A 21,206-nucleotide genomic window follows, 5' to 3' on the forward strand; every position below is an offset into this window, starting at 1 on the left:
ATGTCATATTTTCTATTTAGTTCTGGTCTTTTAATCAGTAATGCTTAACAGTTCTTTATTTCATGAAGTGCCCATTTTTTACCCTCTAGGATGATACTCAGTTTTGCTGAGTAGGCTATTATAGATAATCCTAAATCTTTTGCTTTCTGTAATATCGTTTTTCAAGCCTTACTTGAATTATTTCTTTCTGGCAGCTGATAGTATTTTTCTCTTTGACCTGGGAGCTCTAGATTTGGCTTCAATATTTATGGGAATTCTCTCTTTTTTTTTAAAGAAGTTATCAGTGGGTACCTTCAATTTCTTTTTACCCCCCCTCTGATCCTAAGATATGTGGATAGTTTTGCTTTGTAGATTCTTTATATATGTATCAGTTCTTTTGTTGTTGTGCGTGGCTTTCTGATAGTCCTTTGATTCTTAATTGATTTCTCCTTGATTCGTTTTCTAGGTGTATTGTTTTTCTATCAGGTCATTCACATTTTCTTCAATTTCTTTAATCTTTTGACTTTATTACTTCTTTGTGTCTTAGGGAGTCATTAGCTTGAATTTGGTAAATTCTAGTTTTGAAAGAATTTTTTTTTTAGTAAAGTTTTGTATTGTTTTTACCTAGGTATTAATTTTGTTTTTACAACTTTCTTGTATAGCTCTCATTTTTTCCTCGTTTGCTCCTATTACTTCTCATATTTGGTTTTAAAAATTATTTTTACTTTAAATTTTTTCTCTCTTTAACTTTTCTAGGGATCCTTGCTGGAATTATATGCAATCTATATTTTTCTTTTAAGTTTTGCTTATAGATGTTTTCAGGCTATTGCATTTTGTGTTTGTGTCTTGAGTTTCTTTGTCACCATAGTAGCTCTTTATGGTTGAACCCTTTTTTTGGCTCATTCTTCCAGCCTACTTCTTGATTTTGGAATCTGTTATGGGCTTACCTCCCTTTGGTGGTAGTGTGTAGCCTCTGGCTATCTTTTTTTTACATATTTCTGCAGTTTCACAGCTCACTCTGGGAGCCTACAAGTTTTTTGTGTAACTGCAGGAAAAAAAGAACAAAAGAGACTTTATTTGACTAATTAATCCCACACTCAGCTCTGACTTGACTGCCAAACAAAAGTCTGTTTCTGCACTATGTGGTTCTTGATGTGGAATAAGAATTTGTGCATGTTCTCAAGTTGGGGAACATGGCTACTCAAAAGAAGAAAGGGAAGCAGTCAGGAATCATTTTTAGTAATAATAAATCATCAAAAACAATGAAAGGAATACAAATTAAAAGAATAGTAAATTCTACCTAATGTTAGATTGACAAAAATGGAAAAGAGGAAATGACAGTTGTTGAAGCAACTATGTACAGACATGCACACTAATGCACTGTGTGTGAAGCCATAAAGTGTTCCAACCATTCTGGAAAGCAATTTAACTCAAAAAAGTCATGCAACTATTCATACTCTTTGATGCAACTATACTGTAAATGATTCATATGTCCAACATCTTCTCTCTACCCTATCTCAACTCTTTGGTGAACTGGTTCAATTCTACATTATGTCCTAGACTCAAATCCTCCCCCTGCTGCACTATCACTAGTCACATCTTGCCAAATCCTAATCCTGAATCATCCCCACCATTTGTTTCTTTTAGTCCTATTTGTATTATGTGACTTTAGGGCAATTTAAGTGGTAGAAGATCCCTTAGTAGACTTGTGGGACTTTGCCACCAAGGGGTGGGATATAATAGGAGTGAAATCTTATTTTTTTTTAAACCCTGGATTGTTTTCTCTTTAAAAGAAGCAAGGAGGTCATCCCCAGGATTTGAGTGCTTTGAAGGACTGGAGCCCAAACCATTGATCTGGCTTCCTGTTCCCTTGGAACATATATCCTTTTAAAGAGTTAGGCTTCATTGCTTTAACTGTATACCTCTAGGATCATATCAATGCTGTGGTCTTATTTTATTTCTCATGCTCACCTTGAGGTATCCCAGGTAGAAATAGTCTTTATCACTCAAAACATCAAGTCAAATCCCCATTAAAGGCTCTGAAGATATTTTTCTCCAAATATAGGTTATAGAAAATTTGAAAATAGTAACTTGAGATTCAATGTCCAAGATTATTGCAATCCATATCTCATCACTTCTATAAAAGGGCTTCTAAATCCAGATGGAATAGAATCTGTAAGAAAATAATTATAAGGTCAATGTAACTGCCCTCAGGACCCAAGATTGACTCCTCTTCCTGGCCATGCCTCAGTTTCCCAAAGCTGGATCAAAATATTCTGTTTATTTAATGACCAAATCAGTAATCTCTTTGCTAGCAAATACTATATGAGTATGGCCATCTAATCCAAAATTTTAATAGCAGGTGGGTGTGTTAATCTGTGTGATTACCTTGAGTTCAAGTTTGGCCTAAGAGTGTGACTCTGGGTAAGTCACAACCTCTGTCTGTCTCAGAATATTCAACTGTAAAATGTGGATAATAATAGCATCTACCTCCCTGAGTTGTTGTGAAAATCAAATGAGAAAATATTTGTAAAGTGCTTTGCTTAATACCTGACAAATAGGTTTTGTTCCTCTCCCTCTCTTTCTCTGTCTCTGTCTCTCCCCAAAGAGAATAGGATTATACTCCACTTTCTCTCTCATCTGATTGTCTCTTGTCCTGTGCCTGTAACTTAACACAGGTGGTGGTCCTGCTCTTCTGCTCTGCTTCCATGGCTCACATTCAAGAAAGCTCAGGGCTCACAGAGGTTGAGCCCTTTGTAGCCCCTTTAGTTTGGGAGTCACCCAAAGCTTTGTGGTTAGTGGTTTCTGTGTCTGTAGTGGTGATGACATGAGAAACAGGAGGTCATGTACCATGTGCATGGCTTAATTTCTACTTGTATTCTCAGGATCTACAGCACCTATCTGTATGAGTCCCTGTATATTATTCCACTTTGAGGAGGAACTCAGTCACTGTCTTTTTTTCTCCTTTGAGGTTGCACAGTTTTAGAGGCAAAATTAGTATAGACGTCTTCTAATCTTTCCCTCATACATCTCATCGGTTGGTATACATTCATGCCAGGTGACATCTGACCAAGGATGGATCAAAGAACAGATTGTTCTCATCCACCCATTTCACCAGGTGAGTCTTCCCTTGCTTGGGGTAGACTAACGCAGAGGGGTTTGTGGCCTGTTGGTTGCCCTCAGCCTGGCAGATGGTGCTAAACCAGGTTGAAGGTTGAAGGGGCCCTTAACCTCATTTAGCTCATCTGCTGAGACGGTTTACTTGCTTGTGGGCAATGCTCGTGCTACAGCTTCTTGGAGCCACTGGTGAGAGTTGAGTGTCAAGTGGATACCCAGGGAGGATGAGCAGCCCTGAAATGAGCTTAGCAAGCTCACACCAGAGGTGCTAGGCCTCTTTAATTTCCATACACCCTGCCACCTTACAGAGAAATGACAGTTCTAGGTTTAATCGTGACATTCAGTTTCTCTATAGGAATGTACGTAATGAAAAAGACTCCTGTCTTGAAGCAATTCTTTCTTCAGAAAGTAAGCTAGTATGAAATAGCAAAATGCTTTCTGCTTTAACGGTGTTTAAACAACTCAATAACACAGCAACAGGCATGATTTCAAATTATGAAAATAGTTGCAATGATTTTTTCAGATATTAGAAAATAGCAATTAATGATGCCAAATTCATTGGCCTTTCATCCATCTTCATTCTCTTTACAAGCTCTTTAGTGTTAGAAACTGTTAATGACTGTCTGCTTCTTAATACTCATTTCTCTATTTTGGGGATATCCTTCTATTATCACAGTTTTCTCATTCTTCCTTGATGGCTCTTTAGATTATAACCTCTAACCATAGGTAGCCCACTGGGTTCTTTCTGTTTTCCTTCTATTCTGTTTGATTGGGTGATCTTATCTGCTCTCATGACAATACTTATGCTAATGATTCTCAAATCTTCCTATGCTGCTCTAATCTCTCAGCTAACCTCAAATCTCACATTTCCAGTTGCCTTTCAGTGGTCTCAAACTGGATGTCCAGGAAACGTAAACTCAACAAGTTCAAAATGGCACTCATTTTCCCCCAACCCTTTTTCCCTTTTACTTTTCCTGTTACTGTAGAAGGCAACACATCGTCCAGTCACTCAGGATCACAACCTAGGGGTTGTCCTCCTCATTACTTTTTACTCCCCATATCCAGTCTGTTGCTAAGACCTATTGCTTTCATGTTTTCAGTATTATTTTAAATGCTACCCCATTTCTCTTCCCCAATATTGCCTACACTCTGATACAACTCCCTCATTAAACCACTCCCAAACTCATTAAACTCCAGTGGCTGCCTATCACCTCCAGATCACATATGAAGTCCTCTGTTTGGTGTTCAAAGGCACCCCTCACCCCCTTTCCAGTCCTTTTACATTCTGCTCCCAGCCATGTGCTCCTTTCATCCGTGACACTGGCCTCCCTCCATGCTCTTTCTTGAACAATATGCCATTCCTCAGTTCCAAAAAAGGACTCATTCAGTCTCACATATTTTCTAGCATTTATAATCTGTGTAAAACAATGATCCCTCACCTATTGGGGAGTTACATTCGAGACCCCTACAATGAAAATCCATGAAGTAGCAGCATTATATTTATATATAGAAATATATATAAAGGATTTATAAACCCTAGCCACTCTCCTATAAACCTTTTCCACATTCTTATTAACCTACACTGAACCATATATATATAATTTATAAAATTTTATATGTATATATAAATATGAATATATAGTAAAAAACTTGTGATATGGTGAAGCTGCAATAAGTGAACCGCGATATTGCGAGGGATGACTGAACCTCCAATTTATGTTTGTTTGGATACATGGGCTATTATTCACTATTCCATATTTGTGCTGGTCTTTAGGGTAGCCAGTGTTTTGTGGGAAGAGGGCAAGCTGCTGTGTGTAAGCTTGGGGCTACTGTCTCCTGTTAAGTTAATGGTTAGTAATCAGAGTAGCAGTTTTTGTTTTGAACTTCACTCTAGATCAGTAATACTTAAGATGGCAGATAGAAAGAATTCCTTTTCAAGACCTCTTTTGGAGATAGTTGAGGGAAAAAACTTCAACGGTACAACTGTAGTCTCCTTTGGAGAAGGTTGGCCAGATCCCAGTGATGTCTGTCCGTGCTACTCTCCCATGTGAAGTGCATTTCAGATTGGCATCCGTGACATTATTTTGATCAGGGTAAAGTATTCTCCTAGTTCTCTATGTCCTTTCTTCTCAATCTGTTTGTAAAGATGTATGGTCAGTTCAGGAATAGGCAGAGAACAGAATTGGGATACTTTTCTGTATCATCAGGGAAGGTGAGGGGTTAGTGATGATACCAAGAAGTTTTGAGGAGGATATGGGGCTGGGTGAATGCCCACTGGATGGCCTCCAACCAAAATACCAAGAATAATAAACTGAGGAGAGAGTTTTGGCTATTATGTAGAGTCATTATCATAACAATGTAAAATTAATTTTCTCAAGGGTTTTTTTTTTCTAAGTGCAACTAATATAAGCTCCTTTTTCAAACAGGGGCATTTTATAAGACTGGATATTTGAAAATTACTTAGGTATGTATTCAGTAATGAACAGGCAATGGTAGGATACAGAGATGTCACTTTGTAAGGATTTTATAGTAGCAAATGTGACTCAAATTCCAAAGCATCAAATTCCAAAGATCATGGATCAAGTAGTCATTTATTTATGTAGTTTATTTATGTTTTAAATGCATGTTATATAAACAGAATACATAGTCAATTCTTTCACTCCCTTCTCCCTGCCCCCCCCCCCAATTCTGTCATTCATCTGTAAAGAAAAAACTTTTGAGAACTTTAGTAAGAATATATATATTTTTTAACTCTTATCTTCCATTTTACAAACAGTACTGTGTATTGGTTCCAAGACAGAAGAATAGTAAGGGCAAGGCAATGGTAATTAAGTGACTTGCCCAGGGTCACAATAACTAAGAAGTGTCTGTCTGAGGGCAGATTTGAACTCAGGACATCCCATCTCTAGGGCTTTCAATCCACTGAGCAACCTAGCTGCTCCTAGTAAAGAACATTTCTAAATATAATTAAGTTACTGACTTAAGTTTTTAGGAAGCTTCTGTTTGAAAATAAGATTTGAAAAGTGCTTCAGTTGACATGTGAAGAATGAAGAAAACTAACTTTTTTAGTAGCTTCTTAATACTACAGTTTTTTAATGCATGTCTGCAGTGGCACCATATTTAGCAATATAAGTTTCTACTGAATGCAACTGATTAGGTTATATTTACATATGGTTTTAGAAGGGTAATAGGATGGGGCAGCTAGGTGGCTCAGTGGATTGAGAGACAGGCCTAGAGATAAAGAGGTCCTAGCATCAGATCTGACCACAGACACTGCCTAGCTGTGTGACCCTGGATAAGCCAATTAATCGATGTTGCCTTGTCCTTACCATTCTTCTGCCTTGGAACCAAGACAGAAGGTAAGGGTTTATTATTTTTTTAAAAAATAACTGTTTCAGAAACAAAAATGGATTTTTATTATTCTATTAAAAATAAAATTAGGAACATGATACTTATAAATTATTTTCTGGTTTCCTATGAAAGTAAACTTTGTAATCCTAATTTAAAGATGTAAAACTGGTTAGTTATATATTTCCTTACAGTCAAAGTTCCAATGGTAATTTTAACACCAATTAAACTGTGCTTCAAAATTTTTATATTTCAATGACATATACATAAATCCATTTCAATCACTAAGTTCTTCCTCATCACTGAAATATGCACTTTTCTTTATCCTTGGGCGTCTTGAATCATCTGATGTTGAGGGTTCACTTGCACTGGGTTTCCATCTTTGTTGATCTTCTTCAATTTTGGCTTGCTATATAATGAATTTAAGAAAAACAAATGGAATGTTTAAATAGAATTTCTTTGATACTGACAATAATCAAAGGCTATAATACTATTTTTACTATTTTGTGTACTTTTTAATGAAAAGCAGTGTGATATTATGGATATGTAGCAGAGAGGGAGTCAGGAAACTTGGGTTGTAATTATACCTTCAACCCTTATAACAGAGAATAATCAGAGGCACAATACTGAATCTTTCAAAGTCAGTTTCCTCATTTGTAGAATGGGAATAATAATACTCATAGACTACCTACCACATAAGAAAATTGTGAGGGAAGTCCCTTGCAAACATTCAAGCATTATGTAAATACTGAATGTCAGTATTGGCCAAATGAATGGGAAAAATTATTTGACATGCTGTTTTAATAAAAAACTCACACTAAAGCACCCTGAAAAAAAAGTTTTGCCTAAATCATGACATTATATTCTCTATTTTGAAAGGCATTTCTTTTGTATTCACTAAAGTTAAGAATACAATTTTTCTGCCTTTTTTGGTGGAGTTCTTTCATGAAACAATGATTTGGGTAAGTGGAGATTTTTTTTTTCTAATGTGATAGGATAACCGAAATAAATTTCATATGTGGAATTGATCCAACCATTCTGGAAGGAATTTGGAATTATGTCTAAAGGGCTTTAAAAGACTCCCTACTTTGATCCAGCCATACCACTGCTGGGTTTGTACCCTAAAGAGATAATAATGAAAAATGTTTGTACAAAAATAATCATAGCTTCGCTCTTTGTGGTGGCAAAAAAACTGGAAAACGAGGGGTTGTCCCTCGATTGGGGAATGGCTGAACAAATTGTGGTCTATGATGGTGATGGAATACTCTTGTGCTATAAGAAATGATAAACTGGAGGATTTCTATATAAACTGGAAGAACCTCCAGGAACTGATGCAGAGCAAAATGAGCAGAACCAAGAGAACATTGTGCACAGAAAGTGAAACACTGTGAAATGATCAAAATAATGGACTTTGCTACTACAAGACAATCCCAAGGGACTTATTAGAAAGAACTCCATTTACATTGAGAGAAAGAACTGTGGGAGTAGAAACAAAGAAGAAAAACATGGCTTATTTGTTTATATGGGTATATGATTTGGGGTTTTGATTTTAAAAGATCACTCGTTTGCAAAAATGAATAATATGAAAATAGGTATACGTATTAACATTCATATAACCCAATTTAATAACAGTGGAAGTACTTATTGGATCTGGGAGCAGGGAAAGAAGGAAGGAAAAGAAAATTATGTAAACATGGAAAAATATTAAAAATTTTTTTTATCTAATTAGATGATTTAGAAAAATTTTCCATGGTTACAAGACTCATGTCTTGTAAATACATATATATGAATATATATATATATATATATATATATATATATATATATATATATATATATATATATATATATATATATATATATAAAAGAAATAAATAAAAAATTCATTTCATTTTTCCTCTCTAGTAGAGGTAGAGGCAACACGATGAAAAACACTGTGAAACACTGGTCTAGAAGAATACTGGGACTGCTTCGCTAACACATACCACACTGTCTCGACAGAAAAAAAAAAGTTTCTCCCCAGGTTAGAAGAGTGAAAAGGTAAAGAAGGAAGCAGTCACAGGGAATGATCCTGCAGAAGTCGTTTCTGGAAGTATGGAAAAGGGTAAATTGCTGGTTGCAGAGAGATGGAAGCTTACACTAACCTGGAAAGCTATGGCTTGGCTGAGGCTATCGAGAGCAGGGTCTTCTCCTTCATCTTCACTTTCTTCCACTTCTTCACTGAAACACATATATACACATGCACATACACATGTGTGCATATATTACACATGTATTCATACATACGTGTATATATTATGTAAAGATATTTATATATTATCTCAAATCTGAACACAAATTGTAGGCACATTAGGCAATGTAATATCTTATTCTCAGAGAATAGTATACATACATTTCTTCTTCCAGTTCAATAATTTTCTTTCTTTTTTTCTTTTCTTTCTTTTTTGGTGGTTCACGTTCTCCAAGCACATTTTTAGGACAAGCATAACTTAGGTGACCTGTTTCCTTTGTTACATTTTTATTAATTGAGGGGAAAAAAGAAGACATTAAAAGTATTGCATTGGTAAGCAGGAATTTTCTGTGATTTTAAAGAATAATATGTTGGAATTAAAAAAATATAGAAGCCATGATAGAACAAACACAAGATTACTATAACACTGGTGAAATTCCTTACCTCTTCATTAAAAATAAAAAAGCAACTAGAGTGATAATTTAAAATTTCTTTTTTTCTGTAATACATAAAATTTCCCCCCAATGAAAGATTTTTCAACTTGAAATGGACCTCAGTCACTAACTATTCCAATCCAGGTGTTAAGAGAGTTTTAAAAATTTCTCTCTTTTTCTCTTTAAGAGGCAAGGGAACATAAAGATTTCTGAGTAAGAGCCCATCTGTTGTGCAGGTTGTCAGCTGATGACAATTAGAAAGGTGTGGCTGAGAGTTGGGAGGTGAATTGCAGACAGTTGAAAGGGGCTTTTGTCTCTGGTTTCCATGGAGAACAGAGATGTCTGTCTGTGTCTCTGAGACAAATTGGGAGTTGGAAAAATAACTGATGGTGGGTAAAGAGAAACAGATTTAAGGAGGTGGAAGGTGATTAATTCTTATTAATTTAGATAGATAGTTAGATAGTGGGTGTAGTCTTAGATAGACAGAATAGGTAAGTAGGCCAGGCCTGGCCTGGCAGAAGACATTGCCCTCAAAGGCAGATAGATTTAGGTTTTTTAGAAATTTTAGTTAGGATAGTGATCTTAGGTATAGGTATAAGAGTTCTCCCACTTTCCTCCTTTCTATTTCCTATCGAAACTGTCCTCAAAATAAACTTAAGTGTTTTGTGTTTTACCAAACTTTCCTGACCTTTGTTCAAACTCCTACCAAAATGTTAATCCTTCACACTGGGAAGGGGGAAAAAAGGAATCCCTACAAGTAGTCATTAAGACTTTGAAAACTTCTAATGAGGTGGAACTCAAACTCAGGTAGCCTATTCTACTGCTAAACAACTCTGTTCGGAAGTTTTTCCTGACATAAAGCCTTTATTTGCTTCTTTGTAACTTTTGCTCATTGCCTTTGGTTCTGTACTGTGGGACCAAATAGAATAAATTTCCTTAGACTGAACTTCATATGGCATGTTCTCAAGGATCTTCTACATCCTAGTTACCTTCCTCTAGTCACTTTCCAGCTTACCATTGTCAATCATTATTAAATTATGGTGCCCAAAAAATATAGTACTCCAGATACGGAATGATAAGAGATAGCTACAGGAAAACTAGTGCTTCCTTATTCTATAATGTTATACTTATCTTAATACTACAGCCCCAAATTTAATTAGCTTTTTTTGGCTACTATAATGCAGGGATTAGGAAAAGGAATAAGGATGATGGAGAGAAAGAGGGAATGGGGTTGAGAGAGGGAAGAGATCCTTCTCCTCCCTTTCTTCTGGGGGGAGATAGCCAAATCCTGTCTCCTTGAAAGGGAAATGTCTCCCCAGAGAATGTTTTCTGGGCAAAAAAGACAGTAAATGTATTTTCAGGTTTCAGAACCTGGAGTAAAACACTGTCAAATGCCTTGGGCCTTAAATGCCTATTCTTGCATCTTCTTCTACTGATGATAAAATTGGAGTGAGAGAGGAAATATAGTGCAGAAATTCATTTTCTATACACTCAGGTTTATATATATCCAGGCATTTCCTTTATCCCTGATTTCAATTATACATATGGATAAGTCTGTTAAATTGGCTATACAGTCATCTGATTAAATCATGAAGGGAGTGAGGCTGTTGGGACCCACCAAACCGAGGGAGTTCCTTGATAGCAGGATCTATTTTGTGCCTTTGTCTCCCCTCTGCTGGCATATAGCAATTGCTTAAATTGTTTTTAACAAGCTTCTTGTTGCTTGTCTGCTTATGAACCATATGAAATTATTTTCTGTGGCCACAATGTACTTTTCTTAATTCTATGTAACTGCTTTGCAAATGTTTAGTTATTTGCAATGAGAACGAGAGAAGGGAACATCTATGGCTTGGGGAAAAGAAATCATCAGTACTAGACAGACAAAACATCTATCCCAGCTTAAGAGTCAACAAGATTCTAATGGCTGTCATGATGTTTATGAATACTTGGGAATATCAAGGATTATGCAGTGGTGATGTAGGCCTTTTGCAATGTTCCAGCCCCCAAAAGGTCATCATGCCCAGAAGAATGCCTGTGCTTTCCTCTAACTTAACTGAGTCCCATCCTGATATACATTGCAAAAGATTGATGGCATATTCCTTGGGCTGGGTTGAAATGCCCTACATTATTTAATCCCAAGAAACCACCACTCCCCCTTGCCTTAAAACACAATACAATTTAAAATAAAAAAATAAAAAAATTCATTTTAAAAATTAAAAAAAAAATTCACATTTCAAAAATATTAAGTTCTAAGTTCTCTCCATTCCTCTTTCCCTTTTTCATTCCCTGAGATGGTAAGCAATTTGCTATAGGTTATATAGGTGTAATCGTGCAAGGCATATTTCCATATCAGTAATGTTGTGAAAGAAAACACAGACCAGAAAAAAAAGAAAATGAAAAATAAGATGTTTTGATCTGCATCGAGATTTCATAGTTTCTCCCCCCACTCCCTCAGAGGAAAATAGCATTTTTCTCCATTTTTCCCTTGGATCTTTGTTGTGAATTTTAAAACTATTCCACCCTAATCAGACCATTCTTTAGAAGATGTGATTTAGCTATTTTCTGAGCAGTAACAATGGAGACACTTGGAATAACAGAATCAGGTCTTGGAAACTTTACATTCTCAACCCTATTCAGTTTAACAAGATTTTGAAGGTCTGCATCAAACTCAAGATTTAATTATCTGAGGAGATGGCCTTCAACAGACATGTACAAAAAGTCAAGCTAAGTCCTCATTGGTGCAGATGAGACACAGAAAAGTGATATAAAAATGTCCATATAAGGCACGTCACTTCCTGCCTCTTGTTTTTTCCCTGGAGAGATGACTGGCTGGCAGCGTGCTAAGTGTTCTGACATTTTGGAATATTGGGTGGTGAGTTTTGCCTTGGAGCTGATTTCAGGTTCAGGCATCTTAGCTGAGCCCCTTTGGAAGTCAGGTTGATTCCTTCCTCGTTCATACTCCAAACCCTTACTCCCTTATCTCCTGATCTCCCCGCCCAATACTAATCAGGTGGGGGGAGAGGGAGAGAAAAAACCTACTCCTTCTTCTTCTTAATCTTCTCCACTATCAATTAAATCACCATAAAATTTGGCAGCTGACTTGGGCATTTTATTATTTGGGATTTCCCTTGGCGACCACTTAAATTTAGATTTTTTCCAGTCTCAACCATAATTTCACCCTTTACATTGTATTGCTGAGAATAACTAAGTCATTCACAACTGATCATCATACAGTATTTCTGTTATTGTGTACAGTGTTCTTCTGGTTCTATTCACTTCACTTTATATCACTTCATGTAAGCCTTTGCAGGTTTTTCCAAAATCATTTTGCTTATTAATTTTTCCATTATAGTATCTCTGGTATGGAGGGCTTGTCGTGCCCTCCTAGGGCAGCTCTCCAGCTTCTGACCCCCACCTGACACCCAGATTTCACTTGTGGCTCCCAGTAGCTGCTAGCATGCGGCAGTGGCCACACCCCGGACAATGGCTTCGACAGGCCGGCTAAACCTTGTGAGGGTAGCCATCAGGTCGTCGACCCCTGGTGAACCAGGGCTTTGCTCACCCAGCATGTGAAGACTGCTTCGGCTGAACAGACGGAAGAAACCAATAAGAAGGTTCAATGGCTGAGATGGCGATGCAGCAAAGCACTGTGGAGTGCTTAGGGCGTGTTGGAGCACAAAAGACAACATGGCCATCCAATGCAGCTGAGGAAGTCTCCAGACGTAACAATTTTTCATGCCAATGGATCTAGGCTTCCAACGCCGAGAGAGTGGGACTGTCTCTGTGCATTGACTTTTCCACTTAAATCTCCTTCATGCACAAGTATCTTTGTGCACACTCATCTATCCTAACCCTGTCCACCCTCTTCAAGACCTGCGGCGATGGGGGAGTGGTGATGCAACAGGTGGAGGTGACCACTGGCAGTTGTAGTCACGATCCTGCACGTAGGCAGCCCATGGACCAGTGGTCGCTCGGCCCTGTAGGGAAGCAGGGACGTTTGGCAGCATCCTGGGCGACTGAGCAGCCCTCTCTAGGACAGCACTGCTCACCCTAATCAAGGGAGGGGACTAGAAAAGGTGTCCCAAACATGGCCTGCCCTACAAACACCCAGTCAGCACACCATGGGTCATCCCTTTAAGCGGTCGAAATCAAAGAACAATTATATACCACAAAAATAAAAACAAAACAAAAAAACACTATACAGTCATCTTCAGTCTCTAGGGGGACCTTGAAAATACTCCTTTCCCCTAATGTGTGCTTTTGAATTCTCTCAATGGAAAAAAAAACACCTTTGCTTATAAAGCTGTATGTTTCTCAGCTTTTTAACGTTGACAAGCTATGGAGAATAGTTTGAGACAATACAATTTAATTTTATGCTGCACTTTGGAGGATTATGAATACATAAAAAATAATGATACAGACAATGAAAACATATCCCTATTAGACAATCTGAAATTTTTCAAAGAAATAATTTCTCTTCTATAGTCTTTTTCCAGTTCTTTACTGTAGCACTGAAGTAACCTAATAGTCATCAGTTATTAAAAGCTCTGGCAAATTATCACATACTAGAAAGGTTTCTGGTATGATCCAGGAAACAGATCATTTCTGTTGTTGGGGACTAATTGAAAGGCCATGATCAGTCAGCTGAACACTTGAAAATGATTTCTTTAGCCATGGAAACTCATGAAAAGAAGAAAAGTATATATGGTCTTCAGTCCTGCTTCTGCAGCGGCAGTGGCAAAGTGGTAAAAGAAGGTGCTGAGAATCAGAGTCTTAATATCAACTTCAATTTTTTTTCTTTTTTTTTTAAACCCTTACCTTCCATCTTGGAAGCAATACTGTGTATTGGTTCTGAGGCAGAAGAGTGGTAAGGGCTGGGTAATGGGGGTCTAGAGACTTGCCCAGTGTAAAGATTAAAATTTAGGGGAGACGGGGAGACTGAGGCATCTGAGGTAGGTAGAAATTAGTTTCTCTTTGCAAGAAGTATTATATTTTTTAGAGGTTTATTAAAGGTTAAAGATTAAAGAATATACAAGTAAGAAACATGTGCCTAGGCCAGAGGCCTAGACAAAATAACCTCACATCACGCAAGAGACGCACCTGCTCCAAAACATAAGTCCAAAAAGAGCCAAGAGAGACCCCTCAAAAGCCTTTGCATCAGCTTAAATACCTTCTCGATCTCGGCCCAGGTGAGATTACAAGGCATTCTGGGGAAGTGGAGCAAAGGCTCGTGGGGATTGTAGTCCTGTATTCGAGTCTGTTTTTTTACATACCCTCGTGTGATCATTTTTGGAAAAATTAATTTTTCCCCAAAAGGATCATAAAAACATAATAAACTTAAAAGATTACAATAGTGTGAGGATAAGAGAAAAAAGAATAAAACCAATAATTGCTGAACACATTGACAAAAAGCCGTTATCTAGTATTAGGATGCCCATTGACAATTATGTGTCCACACGAGGTAGAAGCATTATTGCTAAGACAGAGAACACAGGCATTTTCTGATCAGCGAATTACAAGGTATGAAATAACCTTGCTAAATAATGAAAACATTACTTTGAAATGCTGTTCAACCCTTAATCCTGCCACCTTGCTTCCATACTTACCAACTTCAGGAGAACCATTACACAGTTGTGAAACACTAGTGTCCATGGCAGAAAAGCCTCGAGATGATCTCTTGGACACTCCCTTAAAGAACTAAGACCTGATCTTATTTACTGATGGTTCTTCTTTCATGAGGGATGGCATACGCTACAGTGGAGCTGCTGTAGTCACAGAATTTGCCACTGAATGGTCAGCTTCACTGCCCTCTAACATTAGCGCTCAAGGGGCAGAGCTCATAGCTCTGAAACATGCCTGTATAATTGCCAAGGGTAAAAAGGCAACAATTTATACTGATTCTAGATATGCTTTTGGCATTTGTCACTCAGTCGGGATGCTATGGCTCCAGAGAGGATTTTTAACCTCAGCTGGAAAATCCATAGCTAATGCTGAAATTATTAATGAAGTTCTTTCTGCTCTTCAGCTGCCTGAAGCCCTAGCTGTAGTTCACTGCTCAGCCCATACAGGTGGCTCTGACCCTGCCTCTAGGGGAAATGACCGAGCAGATGCTGCTGCAAACCTAGCAGCCATAGAAGGGCCTGAATTACTTCTAACATTAACAACTACTGATAACTCAAATTTATCACTTTACTATAATGAGAAGGAAGTGGAAAAATAGAAACAGAAATTCAAAGCAAAACAGATCAACAAAAAAAAAAAAACAAAACAGTCTGGGTGTCATCTGAAGGAAAACCCCTGCTCCCTAGAAGTTTCTATCACCAAATTTGCCAATCTGTTCATAATAATGGCCACTTTGGTACCCAGGGCATCGTGGACTCTGTTAAGAGAGTATGGATAGCCCCTGGTATAACTACTATAGCCTCTAAGGTGTGTTCAGCCTGCCCTACCTGCCAGGCATATAACCAACATGCCTTTCGTGGCAAAGCCTTTGGTGGACGTCCTCTGGCTTACACACCTTTTGAGCACCTGCAGATAGATTTCATAATGATGCCAAAGGCTGGACAATATAAATTTTGTTTGGTCATAGTAGACCAACTGACCAGATAGCCGGAAGCATTTCCTACAGCCCGAGCCACCGCAGCTTTTGTTGCTAAGGTGCTTTTAAAAGAAATTATTCCTCGCTTTGGCCTACCAGCACGTATTGATTCTGATAGGGGGAGTCATTTTACTGATTCTGTTCTAAACCAGATATATTCTTGCTTGGGGATAACTCCCAAATTCCATGTTCCATATCATCCCCAGAGTTCAGGCCAAGTTGAGAGGATGAACAAAGAACTTAAAACTATGATTGGCAAATTATGCACTGAGACCCATTTAAAATGGCCTGAAATTCTCCCTCTGGCCCTATTTTATCTTAGAAGCAGGCCTAGAGGAGACTTACATATTTCACCATTTGAGATGCTTTTTGGACATCTGCCTATACAGGCTAAGCCTTTCTCCCCGGCTTATACATTGCTATTAGGGGGAGATACTACTATTGCTTCCTATATACAGGAGTTACAGCACAAACTGCGTGAACTTCATGAATCCGGAGCTGCAGTACAAGCTGGACCACTAGACTTCTCACTTCACGACCTGAACCCAGGAGACAACGTGTATATAAAGAACTTCCAGCGTACAGGAGCAACCCAGCCTTCCTGGGAAGGACCATTCCAAATATTGTTAACTACTCCAACATCTATAAAGGTTGGAGAAAAGGACTCTTGGATTCACTGCTCACATGTAAAGAGAGCATCTTCTGTTGAGACTGATTGACTGTATCCTATACATGTATTGGCGATAATTACCCATTGACAAGTGGAACTGTTTTATTCTACTTTTGACACATTGAATTCCTAAATTTAATTTTTTTCTTTTTTCCTTTTTTCTCTTTTCCTTATTTTATTATTATTTTTTTACAATATTTTATTTTTTCCCTTTTTCTCATTTCTATGTACTTAAGGTACATATAACCAATATTAATTTTATTCTACAATATTAGTTTAAATATATATATACTTGCTGTTATTATTAATATGCACCTAAACAGCTTTAGACTATGGGAACCTGCCATTTATTGATAATTGTTGTGGGACTATGATTAATGTTTGTGTCTGATTCTAGGAATAGGATCAAACAAGGAGCACAGAGATTACCTGGATAATGCCAAAAGAGCTCACAGGTCTAAAAATCAAAGACCAATCCAGGTAGGATTAATGCATTTCTAAGCCAATACTAAGGACTTGAACCTAGTGTGAGACTAGGGGTTGCGACACTTGACAGACGTTAAGATGTAGGCCTTCCTTGTATCCACACTCTTCATGAAAATACCTACAGACAAGTACCAAAGGTTGGCTACCATTCTGGCTCCCTCCATCCCTGAGAACGAAGGTAAAATCAGACGAGGGAATGACACTTCCCTAGATATAAAATAAAAATCTGGTCCTTTTTTCTCTCCTATAGTATGGCAACTTCCTGTAGCCTTGGCTGCAAATGGGGAAGTAAAATATGCTGCATTCTGTCCTACAGACTTGTGGGATTAGAAATTACTTAACTGGACCCTAATACAGGGGCCTGTGGAAAAAAAAAATTTTTTTTTAATTCTTGCTTTCTCAAATTTTGTATACATAGATTTTTTTGATTTTTGATACTGATTTTGAATTCTTCTTTAATATAAATATATGCATATATAAAGGGTCTATATTTTTCCCTTAATTTTTTCCCTTTTTCTTCTTTTGATTTTTTTATTTTATTTTCATTTTGTTTTGTTTTTCTTTTGGATTAACTCACACACCCCCACAACTAAAACTTGAATCCTCAGCTGGACTCAGTGTTTTTTTTTTCAACACTTTCTTCAGGGGGGATTGTATTTCATCAAATCCAAGATTTAAATTTTGTTTGAGATAAATCTTCAGAGAAGAAGCTTGCTAACTAACTGAATCCAGAGAATGAACTGTTTGCACAAAGATATCTAAACCTTTTCACTACAGGAAGATCCAGAATGAACCTTGGGGTGTGGTTGATTGAACATTTTTTGAATGTACACTCTTATGCCAAAGGGGACTGCCCCCTAATTGGCTTTTGTCAATGAGTCCAGCAAAACACTGGTTTGCTGTCTTTCTCTCTCCTCTATTTCCCCATATTTACAACTATTATAATTTTCCTCTTAGTGGGTAAAAAATTTTTGTATACACTTACAGTTAGAAATTTTTGGGGTGCAGTATGCTTATGTTTAGTGATCGATTGGGGAGACTAGTCCCCCAATCATCATCAGGGGGTATTGTGAATTTTAAAAGTCTCCATCTTGGTATAGCACCCAAAAATTGTGCACACCCACACTACACGGGCATGTGCTAGTCAATGACAAATCAGAAATAACTAACTGCCCACCTGGGCTGTCCTAAGCCAAGCTAGAGCCAACCACTGGCACTTGTGAGACACAGGAAGTGAGGTAGGGAACAGCCTCTGGAATTCACTCACTTCCTGTGGAGAGAGCTAGACAGGAGTTCATGTTAGAAGCTTGGACAGGGAGGACGCCCGCAGACAGCTTTCCTTCAGATTGGTCACGTGAGTTAAGGACTGATTCTTTCCACCTTGGCCTTGGGCCTAAAACTCCCTCTGCCTTGGTCAGAGGTTGAGTAGCCCCTTTCCCTTTTCTCCTCTCTCCTTCTCTCCCTCTCCTTCCCCTACTCCCATTGTGATTAAACCTCCATAAACTCCATTCTGACTTGAGTGTTTCATTTTAGGAATTTCATAAGTAAATTCCTTGGCGGCCATTGTTCAATATTTACAACAATCTTAAAAAGGTGAAATTTTCACCATTACACCAGGGTCACACAGCTGGAAATTGTATGAGGCCAAATTTAAACCTAGGACCTCCTGTCTCTAGACCTGGCTCTCAATCAACTTCAAATTTTAATTTGGCTGTTGACACTGTAAATTTTTAAAGACCAATGCATGGACAAACTACCAGAGGAAGTGAGATATCAATTTTAATGTTCTTGCTATAAATCAAATCTAAATTGAAAGGTCCATCAATTGGCAGACACATAGAAAAAGTCTTAAGAATTTGATAAAACTCTAAATGAAATAAACATAATCTTTGATACTGTGATCTCAATGTAAAAATATTAACCTGTGAGGATTGTGAGAAATATACACACACATAAACAAATGTGTATTAGAAAAATAAGGAATGAGAGAGGCCAAAGATTTGTAAACTATATATAAAACTCACATCTATATATCATGAATATTTTTTTGGTTATGACAAATATTGAATGACATCACACACAATAAAAGCCTACGATGTTAGGGAGGAAATTTATTCCGTGTAGTGAGACTATTAATGTTAAAAGTAAAGATCAAAATTGGTACTAAATTAGGTAAGAGAATAAAAGTCAGAAAGAAATGGCTATGTAAGACAATTCAATCTCAAGGTTATCAAACTACTTATTGATATTTGAAAATATAGGTAATATTGGGAAGACCTACTTGTAATCATGAAGAATGAAATTATTAGAACCATGAGTATTTTATACAGCTATAGAATTAATGTTTGAAGAATAATTTTTTCATATCCACCTCTAGGCAAAGAACTAACAAAGAAATATGAAAGGCATTATACACACACACACACACACACACACACACACATGTATCTTTTTGTTGGGTGTTGCCATTTTGATACAGGGAGGTGTTATAAGCAAAAGAAGGTTAGAGTAAATTGCAGAGGCATGAGACTAATGGAGAGAATTCTAGAATGGGAGAGAAAGGGTGAGATACCTATGATTATATTCTATTTAATAAAAAAATAAGGGTAATGGATAAAAAGGACAGATTATAATAATTTTATAAAGAAGTTTAACTGATAGAAATCAGTTGTCAAAATAAAAGAAACCAAAAGTTAAAAAATTTATCTCAGTCAGCAAACACGACTTATGTGCCCAAGACAAAAATCTTATGAACTAACCAAGATCATCAAAGAAACTGAACAGAAACACCTCAAAGAACAGAAGGAAGCAGTGAAGGGAAAAATCAATTTAATGAAAGTTTGGAAAGAGAGTCAACAAAACAAAATCACCTCAAGGACAAAATGGAAGGACAACAAAGAGAAGGAAAATGGAAAAGAACTGCAAAAATTTAATGTAACAAAATTTTTCAACATCCAAGACCATGAAGCAATACACGCTCTAGAGGAAGTAGTGCATCAAAGTGAACAAATATGGCAAAAGAACCTGGATTAGAACAAGTATACATTGTAGACATCTATGATGGAGGCAACATAACAGTGAGGTTGTTGAGAGACTGATTCACAAGATATCTGAAGGGGAGGGTAAAACAGCAAAGACATGGAAAAATCTCAGCTAATTAAAAAAAATTAGTAAAAAGGACATGGAAAAATCTACAACTACCAATCTGTAATTCTAGCTTCACATCCACATAAAATTTTTATGAGAATCATTTAAGCACACATACTTAAAGAGGGTATACTTAGGAAATCAGGCAGGCTTTGCAAGCAATATTATACAGTATGCCACTATTTGCCATCACACAACTGCCTGAAATATGTAGAGAATATAAAATTTTTCTATGTGGTGTTCACTGACTCCAAAAAAAAAAAAAAAGAAAAGAAAAAGCATATTTGATTCCACAGAGCAGAACACTACCAGTTTTTCCTGTCCATACATCTAAAGTATTCAAAATTTTTTTTGGTGATGACCCTAAATGACAACTTTCCATCACAAAATATCAGAGAAGGTAAGGAGTAAGTTAAGACCCTTCTAGCCAAAGGACTTTGTCACTATAATAGAAGGAAGACAGAGCTAAGTCCAAGTTGAAAAGGGATTATGAATAGTGAGGTTCTCCAATTGTTCTTGTTTGCAGATGACATTGCCCTAGTTACATACATAAAACCCTAGAATGCTACAGAGCATCATAAAAGAAAATTATAATTATTCAAAAGAGTTTAGCTTAAACATCCATGAAGGAAAAACCAAGTGAAGGAGGACTACCTATCTCCCAGATTGTGGACCACAATGAGGAGGAAAAGTGTTATAGCTTGTCCATCGGTTTATGTATCTGGGACGATGAGTACAAATGGATAGCGAGTTGGGATCAAATTTAAATAGAAGAGCAGATTTCATAGCTCTCAGGGAACTTCTTTAATAGTCCCAAACCTTCCTTAGAAACAAAGGCCTATCTAATATCTATTTGCATTGCAGAATGTTTGCAAGTAATAGGGAACTATAATCTCTAAAGGATTAAAAATGGGCACCAGACAGAGTACAATAGTCATATGGTGGCTGTGAAATAGGTTGCGACATTTAACAAATAAAAAACTTCAAAGAAGAGGATATTGTCAGAAAGGAAAAGAAGAGGTTTGGTCACGGATAAGTATGACAGATAAGATTAAGTGCTCTACCATTATTCTTGCAATTTCAGAAGAAACTGAGGAAGGTCCCCAGTATGATGGGTGAATCCACTGTGGTAAATTTCTAGAAGAATATGAATACAAACTGCAGAGGATTGGCAGGAACAGATGGTTTGTGATATGC

At 37.2% G+C, this 21,206-nt stretch overlaps 1 protein-coding gene across 4 annotated transcripts in view; it reads right to left on the reverse strand.

Annotated features, from left to right (window-relative positions):
* Window positions 1-5,686: 5,686 nt before the first annotated feature.
* ZCRB1 (zinc finger CCHC-type and RNA binding motif containing 1) overlaps window positions 5,687-21,206 on the reverse strand; it is a 39,067-nt gene continuing 23,547 nt past the window's right edge. For all 4 annotated transcript variants that reach the window (XM_001362107.4, XM_007503150.3, XM_007503149.2 and 1 more), the window contains 3 exons: window positions 8,837-8,949; window positions 8,589-8,664; window positions 5,687-6,853 (listed from right to left, as the gene is read on the reverse strand). In XM_001362107.4, coding sequence (XP_001362144.1) covers window positions 6,722-6,853; window positions 8,589-8,664; window positions 8,837-8,949 — 321 coding nt within the window. In that variant the 3' untranslated portion in view covers window positions 5,687-6,721. The remainder of the gene's footprint in view (window positions 6,854-8,588; window positions 8,665-8,836; window positions 8,950-21,206) is intronic.

This window comes from Monodelphis domestica, chromosome 5, assembly GCF_027887165.1.
Source record: "Monodelphis domestica isolate mMonDom1 chromosome 5, mMonDom1.pri, whole genome shotgun sequence".
Taxonomy (NCBI): domain Eukaryota; kingdom Metazoa; phylum Chordata; class Mammalia; order Didelphimorphia; family Didelphidae; genus Monodelphis; species Monodelphis domestica.